Below are 20,889 nucleotides of genomic sequence, written 5' to 3'. Positions count from 1 at the left end.
GAATTAAAACTGAATAAAGTCTTCCCATCTTTGCACACAATATATGTGCACATTCTGATCCAGATCAGATCAGGCATTAATGTGATAATGCTGCACTCTGAAATCCGAGTATGACCCCTGACCTCCAACCTACGACTGATGTGCACCAAAGTCAAATCACTTCTTACACATCTACACAGTGAATGTGCCAATTTTGATTGAAATCAGATCAGGCATTGATGGCATTTTTATTAATACAGAATTATACCTACTGTACATTTATCCTGTACATAAGCCATAAACAAAAATACAAAAACTGACTCAGTCACAACAACTGTGCCTTCAGCACTGCTACCAACACAAATCATTATCAGCATAGCCAACCCTAAGCTGCACACTAACTTCAGCTAACCTACATATTATGAGTAAACTCTAACCTCAGCTAACCCAATGTGAGTATTTACCTGCGTGGACTGACAGTTTGCAGTGAATCCAGTGTCCTCCTCATTGCTGCACATGGCAAGAGTGCTGCAGCTGACACATTTGAACGCAGTGCCTGTGACACCGGTACAATCGACACCCTCACCCAGCCTTGCCACACACGCCACCTGCAGCACATTACATAGTCACTTTGTTTTCACCTGACAGAGCAGGGCCACTCCGAAAACTTGAATACTATGTTGTGGTTACATGAAATTGGGCCTCAGCCATGAGCTAGGAATGTGTCTCCTTCACTACTATTTATATCAACACTCCCTGCTGGGTAGACTTTGCAATCTACTAAGCTGAAAGGGATTAGGGTTCTCTGACAGTTTTAACTACTGTAAATGCACTATAGCAAACCAGAGCATATCATGGTTAGCTATTCTGCACATCTGTCTATACGCAGATGCCTTAATCTAGTATAGGGAGGCCACAAACAAACTGCCTCTATGTCACCATACCTACTGCCATTTGGGTGCCATCCCTCCAACTCACACACCCTCAACATACATATCTCTCAATTCCATCCCTCCATCTCATACTTGGTTTCTTCCTCTACCTCAGTCACAAACACTCTTCTAGTCAGTCTCATTTTGCATCCTGTCCACATGGCCAAACCATCTCTCTTTCAATCACATCTGCATCATTACCACAATGCTCCTTCACTTCCTCATTTGTCTCTGGCAGTCTCTCCATGTAACTGCACATGCTCCTCTCAAATAACTCATTTCCACTGCTCTCACTCTTGACTTGTCTCCTTCCAATAGGGTTCAAGTTTTGCCTTGTTTCATTAGTATGGGACACATGAATATTTAAGGCATGGTTGTCACTTTGCTCCATGACAAATGATATTAGCCACCAGAGGAAAGTGACAGGCAGAAGAGGTAAAACAATAAATGATCTTATCCTTAAGTGTACCATACATCAAAAATAGGAAGCACACCACAATCAGGTAACATATCATACAGTTAGCTACCACATCACTCCAACTTTCCCACAACTACTGAAATATTTTTAATGTACTGTAACTACAAAATTAATAAGAATTTAATATTCATCAGAGACACAATGACTTAAAATTACCCAAGGACTTTGTCTTCCAAAGAATGACATACTTTGCTGAGACTCTCTCTCTCATGTCTGGTCCTTACCGTAAGCAGTGCCAACATCCGCATCATCACGCAGCAGTCCACTCAGCGTCTTCCTTCACGCCACAAACACCTGCATACAAACCATAATCAAATGCGGTACACTGAATTTATCATCATCCCTGTTAAAGTCATGGACACACTTGTACGTGTTGTTCAGGGTTTTAACTAGACCATCGTATTCAACTGAAGGAGGTTCTATCAGTTCTAACAGACAATGCCTATATTACTACTAATATGAACAGTCTATATAAAAATGATACCAACAACATACAAGAGATTATTTACATGTAAGCAAACTAAACCACCCAGGAGACGGTGTTAGGAAATCTCTAAGGCAACAGAGCATACAGCTCTCAGGCATACAACTGAAGGAGACAATGACCAAGAATGAGATGAATGGGATACAGCTGAGGAATATTATGGGAGTAGAATGGGAGAACCAAGAATGATATGGGTGGGAAAAGGTTAAGGGATATGACAGGAGAGGAGACCAAGAACAAGATGGGTGGGAGACAGCTGAGGGAATACTACAGGAGAGGGGGACCAAGGAGGAGAAATGGATGAGTGAGTTGGGAAACAATGGAAATCTCAAATTGGACAGGGATGAAGTTGTGTTTAGGTGCTTTAGTCAAGGAAGCAGGAGAGATGGACAGAAAGATAGACAGACACGGACAGAGATATAGATAGATAGGTAGGTAGATAGAGAAATAATGTACATACACACATATACACATACATACATACATACACATTCATAACAGATAGGTACAGTACATTCTATAAACAGAAAGCAAAATTATATGCCAAGAAATGCACTCTCTCTCTCTGCTTACCACTCTGGAGCCAGTGAGTTAAAGAGACCTGTGTGGCACCTTGGCTGATGGTCTGTGCTACCCTTGCCACTTTATATACCTCCATCAAGCTTAGCCTCACCCCACTACTCTCTCCATCTCTCCCTCCCCTCCTTCCACCTCCCTTTTCACTCTACCCTCCTCCCATCCTTCTCTCCATCTCTCCCTTCCCCCTCCCTCCTTTCACCTCCCTTTTAACTCTCCCCCCCATCTCTCTCTCCTCCCTTCTCTCTCTCCCAATCCTTTCATCCCACCTTCCCTATCTTCTTGCTCATCTTCCTCACCTCTCTCAATCTCTCTCTCTCTCCTAAATAAATAATTAATAAAATAAATAAGTAAATGAATAAATAATATATATGAACAGCAGTAATAAATAAATTAATAAAAAATACATAAACTTAACCCCTTCAGTACCACCACCACCTTATTTTTTTCTACAGGACTCTTACCACCTCCAGGCATTTTCTTTTCTTTTCTTTTTTTTTTCCTAGTATACTCTCGTCACCTCCCCACGATTCTATTCAAAGTTAGGAAGGACGTCTGGTGGTGAAAAATGGAGAGAGAGAGAGAGAGAGGAGGGGGGCATTATCTAACCCCTCCAGTTCGAATAAAAAGAAAACTCCAAAGCTGAAAAAAAATCTGTCATAATTTCGCCTGGGAGTATCGATAATAAAAATAATCGTCATCGGAGTGAAGGGGCTGACATTCTCAGGCTCCTATGACCCACTTAGCTGAACAAAATCGACTGGTATAGACAAGAAAATACTGAAGAGTTGTTCCGAACCTGACGGGGTTAATAGTCGTGTTGCTTGAATTATTCGTCTATATGTGAGCAGCGTCTGAAACACTCTGATGATGATGCGAAGAGAAAAAAAATCGTAAAAACTAGGCAGGCCTCGGAGAGGCAACTTAGATCAAAAGTTTACCAACCCTTCCCTGGCCCATAATCCACATATCCACAAAATATCTGTGAAATCCATCGATAACGTTCTGAGATATCTTGTGGACAAAGAAACACGCACAAACAGGGGTGAATACATAATCTCCTCCAACTTCGCTGGCACAGGTATAAAGAGTAAAACGATAATAAAAAAAAAAAAGTAATAAAAAGTTACTAAATAACGAAGTGGGGGAAAAAAAAAATTGGACCCGTATCCCTCCCGGCAGCTGTTCAACCTCCTTCCAAATCTTTCCCATTTTTAAAAAACGCACTGGGTGGCCGTCATGTCGCTGTCATCCTTCGGGGAGACGCCTGAATACTGCAGTGATTAATTATTGGCATGCATGACCTTGCTGGATGATTAGGCAGTGGAGGGGAAAAATGTGGTGTGGATGACAGTACTGAAATGTGAACAGGGAGCTCGAGCCACCACAAGCTCCCCTCTCCCCTCTCTCATATACATAAATACATTATATATATATATATATATATATATATATATATATATATATATATATATATATATATATATATATATAATACGATCATGTACTTTAATCCACACTGGCCGTACATTTGCCCCTCCCCCGGTCTGGAATGTTCCCAGTGCTACTGTTCAGCATTCCATAGCATGGAAAAGTGACCTGGGCAGCTACATCAGTTCCTATGAGTGGGTGAGATTTTCGTGGTATAGAAAAGTAACCTAGGTGGCTATGTCAGTTTCTATGGCTAAGTCAAAACATACGGTTTGCAAAGGGTGGACAGAAACGAACATTACGTGAAAATAATGGAAGACCATGAACGCAGTTGTCTGGACATGTGGAAGGTTTGAACAATGGGTACTTAACAAAATGTATAAAACTTAAATTTATGGTGTAATACGTAAAAATACATCGCTAAGTAAGATGTGTTACGAATCTCCAAAACATTAAATATCTGTGTAGGATTTTGTGAAGTTTGTGTACTGTAACTGTCCGCCTCATTAACACACCTTGTCATTTTGTGTTTGCAGGTGAGAATGACTGACACGAACTGAAAATGAATCAAAATATTTCTACTTTAACATTCTCTTAGATTATTTTTATTAACGTTATTTATTTATTTATTTATTCGTTCATTTATTTACTTATTTTCTTATCGACAGGTGTTAGTGAGGGTCGCCTTCCCGTGGTGGCACAGATAAGGCCGGATGGCTACAAACATCCCTCAGCACCTTCCCTATCGCTCCAAAGAAGGATGGCGGACTACAAAAGGGCAACATACTCCTGCAGTCCATCGAGTCCATGTTTTAGATCGATCTGGGACTACTAGTACTACTACTATTACTACTACTACTACTACTTCTGCACCCCTTGTTTTGTGTTTTGATCTGAACACTACACTCAACATCACCTTGTATGTTACTGATGCAAACTATGTTGCTATTAACATGATATGAGTAAATTACCCCATAATACGATGCTACGGTATTATACGCAGAATACATCGCTAAGGAACAGGTGCAACGAAGCCTCCTACGCCACCCAGAATACGTCCCTCATAAACCCCAAACACACATGCCAAGTACAGCCGCGGACATAATTCTCGATCCACTCCAGCGCCACAAATACGGGGACAGTGAGCGGTGACTTTCGGAACATGGCGATGCGATCTATGGAACCTAACAAACGTTTTCAGGATATTTGGTTTGTTTCATAATTGTTTGAGTAAACTGTGGGACCATGCTGTTTTCCTCAACCATAACTCTACCATACTGACTAGTTTTCCAACACTGATACCATGTCATTCACTCAAGAGCTAAGTTACTCATTTATTTTTTGTTTTTGTCTCGTGGGCACTGGTTATACTCTCATATAAATGAATTCTTTGCTATTTCTATGTCAGAATGTGTACTTTTATCACTCCAGCTGGGGAGAGAAAGGTCTGGATGATGATGATGATGATGATGATGATCTATGCATCTATCTATCTATCCGTCGGTCTTTGTACGTTAGCTAGCTATCTATCTGTCTGTCTGTCCATCTATCATCCACTATTTTACTACAGCATTAGCAGCGTAGAGGCCTGGGTGTACGCTGCTTACTTTACACATTAAATATTAGTATTTTTTTTTTTTTTTTTTTTTTTTTTTTTTGGCGATGGTTACATTACAGTATAACCGGGGTCCTTTGAGCATATGATACGAAAGAAGATAAACGAATCACATAAACAAATGGTATGGAAGGCGTTCAAGGGATCAAGCCAACGAGAATACGACTTAGCAAAATAGCGAAATACAGTTCAAGTTAATTTAATACTGCGGCACAACCCACACAACGCGGGAAAGTCAGAGCGCCTCTCGCCAATATTGATTTTGCGCGGGAAACTTGGGCGGGCTTTTGAGAGGCGTGGCTGCGTTTTGTATGACACGGATTAGAATGTTATAGTAATCTTTCGTTCCTCTGTATTTCTGAAACTGGGTACACACATGCAGTGCACTAATTAGAAAAGATAATTGTGCTGCACTATATTACAAAGGTAGGGAAAGACTATCTAACGAAATAAGAAATTCATCCACTGCTATCCCAGCTTATAGCAAGAACGGTATATTACAAAAAGTAAAAATACACCAAGAATATAAGATGTGAGGTTCGTGAACTGGGCTGTCATAGAGCATTTAAAGTTTTACGTAGCAAAATATATGGGTGGAACGTTTACTAACCGAACAACCTTCACTACAGCAAGTACTACTTGGGTTCGTAATGCATAAGGAGGTATCTCAGAAAGGAGATGAACCCAAAGATGAATATACGACCTATAAAGGAGAAAATATAGAAAGCAGACAATTTCTCTTTATTCCAGTCACCCAGGAGTCACAGAAAACGAGTCAAATTTCCCGGTTTCTGTGATGGCCGTCTACCTCTGGGTCTGGAAGTAAACAAAACTCGCTTCACGCGCCGCCCCGGCCACCCACGCCCACAATTTCCCCTCCCCACGCCCGCCATGCCACACACGGGCCTCAACTCCATCAACCTCAGAGACTTGAACATCCTGGCCGGCATTTCGTTGGTAGTGATCGTGGCTAGCGTGACCATTGGCTCTATAGTGGGTAAGTATTGACTTGTTGCTCTAGGGGGAAGAATTCGGAAGGCAGTGTTTTCCTTCTGTTTCATCTGCTTCCGGAATTATTTGGTGGTCTCTCCTCCCTGCTCTTAGCTTTCATCTCTCGGCTACTTGCGTTCAGGCATTGATTTCCGCTTAATCGTTCATTGGGTTATTCATCAATTTGCTAGCTAGTGGTCTGACAGCGGGGTCACTGTTTTCGTTCGATTTCGTTCACCTTTACTCTCATTCATTACCGTATCCCATTAGTAACCATATATTCCATGTTAACATGTTCACTGATTCAAATTCATCGTTCTTCTGGTTATTCATTAACTGATGGCAGGTGCTATAAGCGGGTCCATTGCTTTTCATTCCCATTCATAGTTATTAATTACTAAAGCTGTTTCGTTAGTAAGCATGATACACCTCTTGGTTTGCTCGTTCATTCATTACGCCTTCACACACTCATTCGACACCAGGGTTGTCTTAGTAACCATACGACTCCCGAACGTGCTTACGCACCCATTCATTGTCCTGGTTTCATTCACAAATCGTATTGTTTGCCGAGAAGTCTATGGTCGTGACTCACCACATTTCACTATATACCATATCCGTCAACAACTACTACTACTGCTACTACTACAACTACTACTACTGCTGCTGCTGCTGCTGCCGCTGCTGCTGCTGCTGCTACTACTACTACTATTACTACTATTCTGCTGCAGCTAGAGTCCCCACAGGTCTGTGATGGCTTTCCACTACTGTTTACCACGTTTCACCCATATTTTGACTGCGGCAGTTCTTATGCTTAGGCTATCCAGGAAATCTTTAACCTCTTCTTGTTATTTCCCGGCGATTTTATTCACCACAGAATTGCCTTTTGAGACGGGGGGAGGGGGGAGAGTTAGATATGACCTAGGAAATCCATAAAACTGCTTCTGAAGACAATAATGTTTTACTCTGGCAATCATAATATATTTTTACTCATCACTGGGAAGCCCCACCGAGGCCTGAGGGTTAACATTTATTACTGTGAACATACATTTTGGAATAAGGCCAACGTCAGAGGGTTATGCTAAGGAGACTCAACAGGCAATGGATTTTTACGCACACACACACACACACACACACACACACACTGATTTCAGTGCTTCATTTACCATCTGCTCAGTATCCAATACTTTTACGCTGCCTTAGTCAAAACATACGAATCTGCATCAGACACAGATACAACTTCGGTACAATTTCCCCCTCAAAACTTGATTAGGCTGGAAGAAACCCATATACTCCAATACAAATGTGAGACAACATATGTATGTACGTACATGTGAATGAATGTATGTATGTGTGTTGTCTATTGCATGCCTGTATGTATGAGTATATATATGTATGGAAACGTGTATGCATATATGTATGAATGTATGTATAGTCATGTATGAATGAATGTATGTGTGTATGTTGGCTGTTGTATGCAAGTATGTATGCATGTAGTCTATGTATGTGTATGTATGTATGTATGTAGTAACCCAGTACAGTAAAAACACAGTTGTCTTACCCATGTTCAGTAGCTGCATGAGAATGATAACGCACTGGTGTCTGGAACAAACGGGTGTCTGGAACAGAGTTGTAATGGTCAGAGTTAGATGGATCCACAGTGACCCAGTATAGACTACAAGATTCTGTCAATGTAAATGATGGTTAAGAAGAACATTGATGATGATGATAATGATGATGATGATGATGAGAGAGAGAGAGAGAGAGAGAGAGAGAGAGAGAGAGAGAGAGAGAGAGAGAGAGAGAGAGAGAAATGGAATGAAGCACTAATAATAAACCCACTGGAAGAATACACGCTGGATGCCTTGGGATGAAATGAAGCATGGGAATTGATCCAAGATATATATTTTTTAAGGGTCATATCTAAGTGACAAAGAAGGCCTCGTGGCACCTCTTCCTTGGTGATTTATTTTACATATTACACCCTAACCTTCCTTTTTATGCTATTTACATATTTTCAACATTGTTTCTTTAGTTTCTGCTCTTACTAGCCCTTGTTTAACTCCCGTAATTTGCCCTTAACACACATTCCTTCCACTCGCCCCTTGTTCCCCTTATCATTGTTGTCTCATCCCAGTTTACCATAGCATAGCATGTGTTCTCTAAGCCGACAAAAATTCCGAACCCCCCTTTATTTCAGCTTAATTGATGGCCAGGTGTAGTTAGATTAGTGGGTCACTTCCTACCTCGAAACTAAGGACTGTCAGTTTCAAACAATCATGATGTAGTATGGTATTCATGGTATGGAAGAAACCCAAATTTTGCCATGTGAAAGCAAACAGACTGTTGCAGCAGTTCTTCCCTTTTCAGCACCTTCCCCGTGGACGCACATCACTGTGAGAGGCAGCAAGTGCATAGCAACGCCTGAAGCCCCACAGCAGCAGTGGTTCATTCCTGAAGGGCCATCACTCTGTCACACCATGCCCAGGGACACACACAAACTACACCCACATACACACACACCACTGCATGATACACACACAGCCACTCAGCTCCCTGATACACATATACACACTCACAGTCCAGACACATATGCATCCACTATACCTTCTGACACACACACACTTCATTCAGACACTTACACAGCAGTGCACATGCCCACAATACACCCAGATACACTCACAGACACAGTTATATCTCCAGACACATACACAGATCTACAGACTTCCACCACCTTAAACAGTTCAAACACCAACCTACACACTCCCACCCTTCTGGAATACACACCTTCCACACAGCCACACACCTCACCTCACCCCAGTACACATCACCAAAACACCTCAAAACACATCATCACAACACACGCTCAACCAAACAAAACTCACCCCAGCAGACACCCTAACACCTCAAGACACACCAACAGACACCCTGACACCACAACACACACTGACACACTCTCAGGCACCTCACCTAACACTTCAGCACGCTCCTTAATGCTCCCTAACACCTCCACACTCCCAGACACAATCTTAGCACCTGCCAACACGTCCTCACTACAAGCCCTCATCACCAGCACACCCCACAATGACACACAGGTGCCCAACACATCCCTCCACAACATTGTATTTGCATTCCAGGTAAGCTCAGCAAAAGAACTTAGGTTGAGGAATATTTTACATAATTTTTAAGTTGCCTGTATTTCTTTAGTCAAGAGTTATCTACACATTTCTGCTAGTTTGTTCTCTGTCTGTCTGTCTGTCTGTCTGTCTCTCTTTTTTGTTTTCCTCTTACAATTCTTGGTGCTGGAGATTGACACATTCATGCAACAGGACCGATATGCTGAATAATTGTACAGAGTTCCAATTGACTAACTAATTTTTGTGTATAGCAGCCTCAGGCTGCTATACACAAAAATGGGATATGCTATTTATGAGCAAGGGCGAAGCCCTTGAAAGTTTCTTGTCAAGTAGTGGCATTTTCTCACATGAGAGGCCTGACCAGAACGCTTTTGAGAAGTTTATATCTCAGAAACCACAGGGCCAATCACGGTGTGGGTTTCACCATATGATAGCCCACTTCTGTAAGATTTGTTTTTGACACGTTTCATCACACCCAGGCAGTGCATGTGGCACGAGACACGCTCCAGGTGCAACATGTTGAAAATCTTCAAAAAAGGGCCACAGGCCAGACAGTTTGTCATAAAGGCATGAAACTTGGTAGGTATATAGCCATCAATATACTCTTGGCATCCTCGAGGTGTAAGGTGATATTTCATTGCTTTTGGATTTAAATGGCCTCGGTCGTACCTCACCGACAAAAGCATTTTACTGGTTTTATTGATTAAAAAAATATAATATTTTTTTAAAGATTTGTACACTTTGTTCTTTTGTGTTTTAGTTCCCCGGGCAGCCACAAGGGGCATCACGGTGGCAGCAGAGACTGGCTGGCCTCCTGCGACTACGCCTCATTCATCACCACCAGCAAGGTCAGTACTGGGGTGCCTAGAGGGCAGGGCGGGGTAGGACAGAGAAAGTTGGGTTGGGTCTGGTTTGGGTTGGCTTAATTTAAGCAAAGGGAAGTTTAATAGTAGGACACTGGGCTGAGTTAGGTGAAGAAAAACAGTGTAGTATAAATTAGTCTAGCTTATGACATGCAATGTGAGGTTAAATGAAGCAATGTTAAGTGAGGTGAGGTGAGGTATGGTGTGGCTAGGTTAAGTTAGGTTAGGTTAGATCATGGAAGGTGAAGCTGAATTGAAGGTAGGGTAGGTGATGTGAGATGAGGTAATAGTAATATTGTAGTCACTGTGCACCTTCACACCTCCCCCAGCCTCATTCATTCAACACCAACCATCATATTCCACAATGGGGAGAAGATAGAGTTCAGACAAGCTTCATAATACATCTGGGCTACAGTGACTGCCCTTCAGCCCCTCCTGCACTCAACCTACACCCCCACACCTCATGTCATACCCTTCAGCTTCAAAGCACACCCTTACATCTACCCTTCCAGTTCATCACATTTCCCTTGCCCACTGCCATACCATACCCTTACACACTCCTTCACATCTCCATACCCCATCTCATACTCTCCCTCACACCATATCTTGTCTCACCCCCTCACACACTACACTTTATCATGAACCCTAACGCCCTTTTATATTCCAGGCTGGTGGGGTGCTGGAGGGGGTCAACTAAGCCTTATAACACGTCTGGGCTACAGTGACCGCCCTTCCGCCCCGCCTGCCCTCTTGGCTCACACCGTCCAGTCCCGCCACGTGTCCTGTAGCCCCCGCCAGGAACACCGCTTCGGGGGCGCCACCTACCACTGTGCCCCTGTACCCCTTGTGGTGCTGTACAGCCTCTACCACCCACACTACATTGTCAACATCAGGATTGAGGGTGATGGACAGAGTCTCAAGCAGATACAAGATCTCTATGTTTCGGTTGGTGGACCTTTCTTCACTTACAATTGTTTATTTATCTATGTAGGCTATCTACCATCTATCTATCTGTCATACAGCCTTGACTATCCAACCTAGATCATCAGCATCAAGACTGAGGGTGATGAAGAGTTTCAAGCAGATACAAGTTCTCAGTGCTTTGGTTGAACTTTTCTCCTCTTCATCATTCTTTTCAGTACCAGCATGTCTATCAGCATCAGGATCCAGCATGATGTTCAGAGTCTCAAGCAGGTACAAGACCTCTGTGCTTCAGCTGGTGGACCTTTCTTCACCTACCTATCCATCTGTCTCTCTATCAGCTGTACCTGTGTATAACTAGTTGCCTTATTGGAAATCCTGGAGAAAGTAGCCACGAATAAACTGCTTTCATGTCACCCTATCCTTACAGTTGTAATTTGCTGTAAGGTAGCTATGAAATCATGAGTCAGTGTTGCTTGTGTGTATAGCTGACACCTGATCTTAAACCACATGTATGTGCATCATTTAAAACAACATCATAGGGGGAACTGGTTAATGAGCTCCATTGGTAGCACTGGAACTTTAATATGCAATTTTTTGTTGATTTACTATGGACATAATAGCAGAAAAAAAAAGGCCAAACCAGGCAACTTATAACATGGCATTACTGCATTTCTTAAAGCATGAACATTGTGTTGAAAGTCACTTCTTCTTGGCACAGTTCATCAGCAAGGACGGTCGGTACACACGTATCTTGGTGGCTCTCAAGACTGTCTTCTTCCCTGCCCTGGCGTTCTTGCTCCTGTGGTACCTCAGAGCCCTCCGCCATGCCTCCGCCACAGCTGCTGCCACATCCCCCACAGTTCCCACCACAGCTGTGCACTATTCTGCCACAGCCACTTCCCCCACAGCTATCATAGCCAGACCAGAAACCACCACATCAACCACAGCCACCCTCAACACAGCCACTGGAAGTATATCCATTGCCCCTACCATAACTACCACCACAGCTACAGCCACATCTCCAACCACAGCCACACTTAACACAACCACAGGAAGCATATCCATTGCCCCCATCACAACCACCACCTCCACAGCTACAGTCACACCCCCAACTGCAGCCAGGGACACTGCAGCTTTAGCTACCCCCACCACAGCCAGAGTTCAAGCCACAGCTGCCCCCACAGTATGCACAACAGCTGGTGGCACGTCCACGCTCTCATACTTCCAGATGATGCTGCTGCTTCTGGCCTCCACACTGCTTCTTGTCAATTGTGAGTTGTTTACAACCATGGTAATGGTAGCTCCTGTAAAAGCTGCTTAATTAATTCATTCATTGCATTAACACAACTCTTCTCATTTTCCATACATCTATCCTTCAGGCCCATGGACCTATCTGACCCTGGTGGTGGACTGTCCATGGCTGGTCATTGTGCAGGGGCTGTGTCTGGGCCTCTTCTATGCCACATTCATGACCTTCCTGCATTTCCTCACACATCTTTACCTCGAGGTTGGTGTGTGCTTTAGTCTACTTCCTGTTTTACAGTACAGTGCTATATTTATGTGTCCACAACAAATATAGTTTATCTTAAATGCTAACATTTATGAAGGCTCTGGCCATGCATGCTTGTGTAAGGCTTTTTTTTCACCTACTGATGGTAATTAACAATGATATTGGGTGCCATGTAAATCTGGCATTACACTGTGACATCAACAGGTATCTTGGGCAAGTATTTTTATTGGCTGTATGCATTTCCTATCACCAGTCCTTATCTAGGGCCTTGGGTTTGAATTTGGAGTTTTCCTTCTCCTAAGCCAGTTGCCATCCAAGGCTTATGGGTCCTGCCAACCCCATCACCACTCTTACTTCCACTAAAATGGGTCTCCCCTCCAGCCTGTCAACCGATGCCCAAAGGTGTGTACAGCGATGGCACGTGTAATTGGTGGTTATGCAGGCGCACTGCTGCTGGTGGAGTGCACGGAACACTGGCTGCTGCTCCACAACCCCCTACCTGCTTCATGGGAGTCCCTGCACCTTGGCCTGGCCACCATCACCATCATCCTTGTCATTGTGTATCTTGCCTACATCACCGTTAGGGTATACTCGGTTAGTCTCAGTTTGATTTGATTATCCTCACCCATGTCACCATTAAGATCTTCCTGGTATGTTATGGTCAGCCTATACTCTTTCATTCAGAATGGGACTAAATCCATTACAGTTCACCATCATCATCCATACATGAATGATATACCGGTAAGGTACCCATGGGGACAACTCAGTAGAGGTAGTTGCATACCTATAGTCATTGGGTCTGATCATCAGGAGGGGACATTTTTTTTTTGGGGGGGGGAAGATAAATAAATAATTGATCCCATGAAAACTATTAAACCCATCATAAAAATCTTTGTTCCCAGCAAAATACAACTCTTTAGCGTTAAAGTGAGTGTGTTCCAATATCCTTTATTCATTAATTGTAGAGCACTGGCTGAGAACGTAAGAGGGTCGTAGGAAAGGCTTTCTTCCCCCACTCACAGATGCTGAAAATAGGCCATTTTCAAAAACCATTTGTGTAAAAACTGTTAGATCTATTAAAATAAAGTCTACATAAAAGAAAGTACTAACCTTTAGCCTCAAAATGAATGGTGGCCAAAGTTCCTCCAATGACTTGCTGGGGTCCAGTGGTTGAGGGCAATGCTAAATGCTCTGGAACGGGGATCGATGTCCCTATGACACGCATTCCAGAACAGGGACCGACCTTTAGGGGTTAGAGAACAACAACAACCATCATCCTTCTCATCATATACTGCACTTCATTTAAATCACCACTAGACTCTACTTGGTCAGTCATGGGCTTAGTTTCTTCTGCAACTGACGCTGGATCCATTTCTATCTATCTATCAATCTATAGTTAGATGTCTTAATTCTGGAAGGGGTGGACCTCTTTACTAAATTGAACTGACCATTTTTTTTTTTTTCCCCCTTAATAAATGTGGTTGACTCTGGGCAAAGGCTTCAGGGCCTGTCCCCAAGGCCCGATAGTCCTACACACACCTCCGCATGTCACCACTTCGGCACAAATACTCACCACCCATATTGAATGCATGCTAGGGCTGTCTCATACAGGATTGGTATACTGGTATTTGCGGGGGTATTTTTACGACATGTCAGCAGGTCTTCTGGTAGATCAGTAAAGTCTTCATTCATGAAATTCAGATCCTTAAACTGTTCCCTTCCCCAGCTGGGATTCGAACCCAGGTCCATTATGACTGCAGGCTGCCTCTACCGATTCAGCCACCACCAGAATTAACTTCTCAGATGGGAATTGTACTGGATGACAATGTTTTTTTTTTTTTTAATCCCCCCCCATTAGTTTTGGAGTCATTATTTTCACAAGTTTTGACACTACTTTTGGTTCTCTAATTTTCCATAATAACTAATAAGTAGCTACTGTTCTGCAAAAAAGGCCGGAGCAAGTCATCTTCTCAGTCATGCAAATCCCCATGTCCTGTCTGGATCTGACATGCATCTGTAATACCTGTAACAACAAAGTATGTGAAGAATGTTTGGCATATGAGGCAGACCCAAGTTTCATGTTTCTGGATCCTGCCTCACCTCATGATGATGATGATGATGATGATATGCTTTTCTCCCCAGGCTATGAAGGTGCTGCGTAGGATGGCTGGGCAGCAGAGGAGTGACTCAAGAAGGAGTAGGAGCTCAGTTAGGTTGTGGAGTGCACCAGGGGTACAGAATGGCAATACAGCAAAGGAGAGAGGCTCAGTAAAGGAACACAGTCTGGAGCTAGAGCCTAGGAAAGAGAGAGATATGAAAACAGCCAGATCCATTGAAAAGAAGGAACGAGACATGAAAAAGGAGAGACAGACTACAAATGATACTGACTTGGAGAAGGGAGGGGACCTTGAGTTAGAACAAGTGAAAAAGTCAGTAGTTGAAGAAAAAGACCTGGAGAAGTGTTTAAAGGAGCAAGAAATACAACTTAGTTCAAAGGAAAGTAAACCAACCAATGACACAGATTTAAAGAGGCTGGTGGGCTCAGAAAAGCAGAAAATAGATCAGAAAGTAAAAAAGGACCTCATCGTGGAAATACCCATAGAAATAGACCCAAAGTTGGTAACAAACCAAAAACAGAAAGATGTCAAGTTGATGAAAGACCCCGGACAGAGAGATCCTTACTCAACGAAGGACCCCAAACACACAGAGTTACCAAAAGATGCCAAACAAAGCAGCCCAGAATTAACAAAGGACCTCACACAAAACCACCCAGAGCTGATGAAAGACTCCAAAACTAAAGATCCCAATATGAAGGACCCCAAACAAAATGATGCAGAGTTGACAAAAGACTCCAAACAAAGAGACACAGCATTATCAAGAGAACCCTCCAAAAGAGAACTCAAACTAAGCCTTCAACTGGAGCACATCAATTCACCACAAGCTCCCAGCCAGGAGGAGTGTGAAGTTGGGACGTGGAGCAATGCGGCACACGATCGTCGACAGGGGTGGTGGCGGGAGGGGAGCGTCTTGCTGGTGTCATGGCTCTGTGTGCTCCTCACTGCTGTAGAGTTTATCATCCAGAGGGTCAGTTGATTCATGTTTTGGTTTCTCAGTCTTGTATAATACTATACAGCCTGACTGTTTCATTGGAGAGTGATTATGTTATGTTTTTGGCCTCAATCTTATCTAGTACAGATCAGAGTCTAATACTGTACATGTTTTGATTTTACATATTGGACTAGTACAGATATACCAGTACTGATTAATCAAAAAACTGATCTTGGCAACATAATAGCAAAGGTCATTGCCAATACATGTACAGTACTACAGACTCCCTTCCAGTTACACAAAGTTCTTGTATGTTAGGGTTATGTTTCAAAATATCACAACTATTTCCTTACAACTGGTAGTATAACCTGGAGGAAACTGGCGAATCTGCATTAATGGTACCATTGGAGCTTCAGTAGGCAATTTTCTGTGATTTACTATGGACTTGACAGCAGTAATAAATATATACAGTGACTGATGGTGATAATTTACTGTAGTTGTACAGTATACATTTATGAGTTTCATTCCTTTAGTGATGATTTTTATAAAACCTTTTTTTGCTGCCACAAAACAGTGTTACTATAGCAGTAGCCTTCATTAATGACTTCAGCACAAAGTATTTCCCAAGTTATTAACAGAAGCCTTCATAAACCACTTCTGTACAATATGCACTTCCCAAGCTGAAAAGAGCGCATGAAGTAGGACCACTAACCTATTCAAAGATGTTATGGTATTGAAAATGCGAATGTATGTTGACAGCTTCATGATGGGATGTGGATCTGGGAAGACATCTTTGGCAACCTTGAGATAGAGAACACAAGTGGTCTGCTGCTGGGTGTGTACAGTGCTTGGAATGTCTTCACCTGTGTGGCACTACTGGCATATCCACCCCTGCCACCACCACCACCACACTCACACACACCACAAGGTGGGTGCAGTATATAGATGACGTTACCCATGGCACAACTGGATTCATTTGCATTCTTTACCATTTGTCCTATTCTCTCTCTACATACTCAACTCTCCTTCTTCATACAACCCAGCATATCCCTAGCTTCTTCATGCCCCTCCCTGCCACCGCCACCACCATCATTCTCGCACACACTAAAGAGTAAATGCAGCTTAATTCTGCACACTCACATGCTACAAGGTGAGTGGAAAATATAAACTTTCTAGCCCCACAGCACAGTCTGTACCTATTTCAGCTTTTCCCTGGAGTCTACTACATGCCTTCTCTACAGTCTGCCATATCCTCAAAGTATTTTAAGGCAGAGTATAGAAGTCCTTCTGTAGATAGACTTAACCAGTTTATGTCTCCACAGTGAACTGATGTCGCGTCCATGTTGGCAGGTGATACAGAGGTTGTTGTAGAGAGACAGTCTTTCCACCAGCCACCACCACAGCCACTACAACAACAGCCATCACAAGAACAACAGCAACAGCAGTGTCAACAGCAGTGTCCAGGATGGCGGCACCCAAGACCGCCGCTGGTACGACAAGATGCTATTGACATTGTAAGCCAGGACTCCCTAGAGGGCGTGGTGGTCATGGGCAGTCGCTCAGAGAGTCAGGATTCAGAGGGGGCGGTGCTGAGGCTGGCAGTTCTCAGTGCAGATGGACTTGTTAGTAATGATGATGCCGTCAGCGTTTACCTGATCAGCACTGACAATGTGGCAGGTGCTGAGGTGACTATTAGTGAGACGACGGCTGGGCGAGATGCTACGGCAGTCAGGACAAGTACCTCCATACTCAGTAACGGCATCATGGCCACCACCGACCAACCCAGCGACCTACCTGGCCATCCCCCTCGCCAAGATTCTTCGGCTGGGAGTAGGTCAATTCATTGCAGTGTTTCCAATGCCAGTGTAAGTAGGGGTAACAGTGTGGGCATTTGTGGTGGTGGAAACGAAACAGTGACTGATGGACGGAGAGCCACGTCGAGCATCCTGGTGAATGGTGTTGATGCACGCAGCCTAGACGATGACGGCAGTGATATAGGAATGATAGACGACGATGATACCTGTGATAGCAGTACATGTGGGGGTAGTGGTGGTGTTGTTGGTGGTGTGGCCATCAGCAGTAGCTTTAGTGGAGGTGTAAGTGGTAGTTTTAGTGCGGGTAACGGGGCCAGTGCTGGGACCAGCGGTAGTGTGTGCATCGTTAACGGTGGAATCAGTAGCTCAAGTGGCGATGGTACGAGCAGTGGTGTGAGTGGCATCAGCAGTGGTGTGAGTGGTGGTGCGAGTGGCAGTGTGAGTGGAGGAATGAGTGGCAGCGGGGTGAGTGGGGAGGGAATCATGAATGGAGTGGCCAGCTTTGGGTCAGACAGCAAAAGCACCACTGATTCACTGTAGTTACAGCCCCCAAGACATTAATTTAGAAGAGTACAGGCATATTAAGTCAGGGATGTGTTCTAAAATATCAGCTTTTTACATCCAGGATGGCCCATAAATAACAATCTACTAGAATCTCACGTGACAGTATCTAATGTGTTGCAGGGAGGACTGGGTTGGCTAGTGTGGATGTAGTTGTGGCTGTGGGAGTAGGAAATGAATAAATGATGCAGAGCAGATACTGATAATACTGACTGAGCTGTCCCACAATACAAAAGGTAACGCTCAGCGGAGTAGCAGTGGAATGTTATGTATGGTCCACCGTGTATATTTGCCACTGTAAATAGGGGGAACTGGCAAGATTGCAAGAAAAAATAATGGGCAATTCTTTTCAATTTACTGTGGACTTAATTGAAAAATCAGATGTACAAATAGGTGGCCCAAACAAGGACTTACCACAGTATATAAGCAGGATGGTGGTTTAGTATGGAACAAACTGCATTCATGTTATGTCTCCTTTCTTATATTCTTTACTGTTGCCAGATCCACATATATTACACAAAAATTGCCTACAAAAGTTCCATTGCTTCCAGAAAGGTGATTTGCCAGTTTCCTCCAGTTTACAGTACCAGACTGTAACAAAAAAGTTGAAGTATTTTGGCACACATCTCTATTGTGAGGAGTGCATGCAGAATGGTAGATTAGGACAAAATGACAGACAAATTAGACTTTTAAAAAAAGTGAAGGACTGAAGCTGGGTCATAAACAACCCCTTCAATCCAATGACATATTTTACACACTGTATTACCAGGTACAGTATATTCTTGCTATGTTGGCTATTTCTACATGATATTATTCAACTTGGGAAAGCCCTCTCATACTGAGGAGGTTAATGAAGCCTGCACCTAAACCCAGCAATTCTTAAAAATCTGTCCTACTTTGAATAAGACCATCCAGTGGTAGCAAGAATAAAATGTAAAATACATTGCTGGAGATAAGAGGTTGTCATGTAAAGGTGTTTCTTTGCAGCCACCTTGTATGAGAGAATTTCAGTTTAAGGCAGCAGATAAGAACAAAAAGTGATAGAAGTGTATAATTATTAGCATATTCATCCAAAAGGACAGTCATACTGTAAGATTCCCAACGAAATGGATTTTTTTTTAATTTACATATATATATTAATTGCTCATTCTCTGTATATTTATCTCTCTCTCTCTCTTCCTCTCATTTCCATTGATTCAGCTCAGTCTGGTTTCCAATCTCTGTTCCTCTGTTTCTCAAATTATCACTGTCATGCAGAATTATAAGCTGCCATTTTCATCCTATCATTCCATCACTTCCTCCTCTCCATTAAGCAAGATAGGCACAAAAATACAGTGGATGGAAGTAAATAAAGAGGTTAAGAATATATGTGCACAAAGGCAGTCACAGTTCTGTATCACATTTTGACTCCTTATGTACAGAGAATTTTTCTTCTACAGTACTTACAGATGATTTTAGGAACTGTGTCTTGTACTGAAGGGGTTAATGAATGTTTTTTTTTAAGTCATATTAATCCAGGAAATCCCTTTCATATTGAAGGGATTAATAAAGGCTCTATTAATTTCATTCACTTATTAATCTGGGAAATCCTTCTCACACTGAAAGGGATAACAAAGGTTCTATTTCAAGCATTCAGTTAGTCATCCAGGAAATCCCTTTCATATTGAAGGGGGTTAATGAGGTTAATGAAGGCTTTATTTAACCCCTTCATTTTGAAAAGTCTATTTGAGTAAAAACAAAATCATCTGGAGACACCAAAAACAAGAAAGATGTTTGATGGGGAAATGGAAAATACAAGCAGAATACCATGATATTTAAGTGTAAATTAGAACACTGTTCTCACAAACTCCTTCACAATGATGTCCTTTCTGTTCTTGTTGTTTCCAGGTTATTTTATTCTGTACAGGAATGACTTTTTCAGGAGGGGTTACGTGCAGTACATCTTCCATTAACCCCTTCAGTACAAAGAGATCCCCCAAAAGTGAATAAACTTGTTTGGCAGTGGCATGAATAAACATATTACACTAGAAAGACTTCTTGGAATGGATGGGTTTGATATAAGGTTGTATTTTAAGTGGCTCGGGAGCTTTTAAAACATCTCTTCCTTATGATAACAATTTATCTTGCATATTACACTTCAGTATCCACTTGTTTGTAATCACTGCAAATTTTCTGTTACAGTAATATTACGCTAATATACATACAGGACAGCATACATGTATAATATGTAAAATATCTAGATATGCAAAAGCACTATGATGCCTCCTGTGCCACTTACAAAATGGACTTGTCCTTAATTAACCCATTCCCTACAAGAGGTCTTCCCTGAACTGAAAAAAAAATGTCCACCAGTGCCAAGCTTGCATCTCTGTAAACTAATTTGCTGTACTGAAAGGGATTTGGCCCAACCCCTGTAATGTATATGAGCACAAATGAACTCCCTGTCATACCAGCATCATTTAAGCATATTGTATTGTACTGAATGTTACTCAGAGCACAAATGTTGTCATGTGTGTATATGAGTCCATACCCATACAGGTGGTCCTCATT

General features: G+C 42.6%; 1 protein-coding gene across 1 annotated transcript; it reads left to right on the top strand.

The window, feature by feature from the left end:
• The first annotated feature begins 6,386 nt into the window (after positions 1–6,386).
• On the top strand, positions 6,387–18,318 carry LOC145406803 (uncharacterized). Its single transcript, XM_080277900.1, is given in 12 exon segments — positions 6,387–6,492; positions 8,853–8,954; positions 9,117–9,619; positions 10,380–10,467; positions 11,150–11,427; positions 12,125–12,227; positions 12,603–12,677; positions 12,786–12,913; positions 13,298–13,510; positions 15,059–16,000; positions 16,724–16,924; positions 17,383–18,318. Coding segments are annotated over 12 exon segments (3,675 nt in total).
• Positions 18,319–20,889: the final 2,571 nt, after the last annotated feature.

This window comes from Coenobita brevimanus, chromosome 71, assembly GCF_032717465.1.
Source record: "Coenobita brevimanus isolate Jiangsu-jjx chromosome 71, ASM3271746v2, whole genome shotgun sequence".
Taxonomy (NCBI): domain Eukaryota; kingdom Metazoa; phylum Arthropoda; class Malacostraca; order Decapoda; family Coenobitidae; genus Coenobita; species Coenobita brevimanus.
Note: the sequence above shows the minus strand (reverse complement) of the source record. Positions and strands in the feature narration are given on the sequence as shown.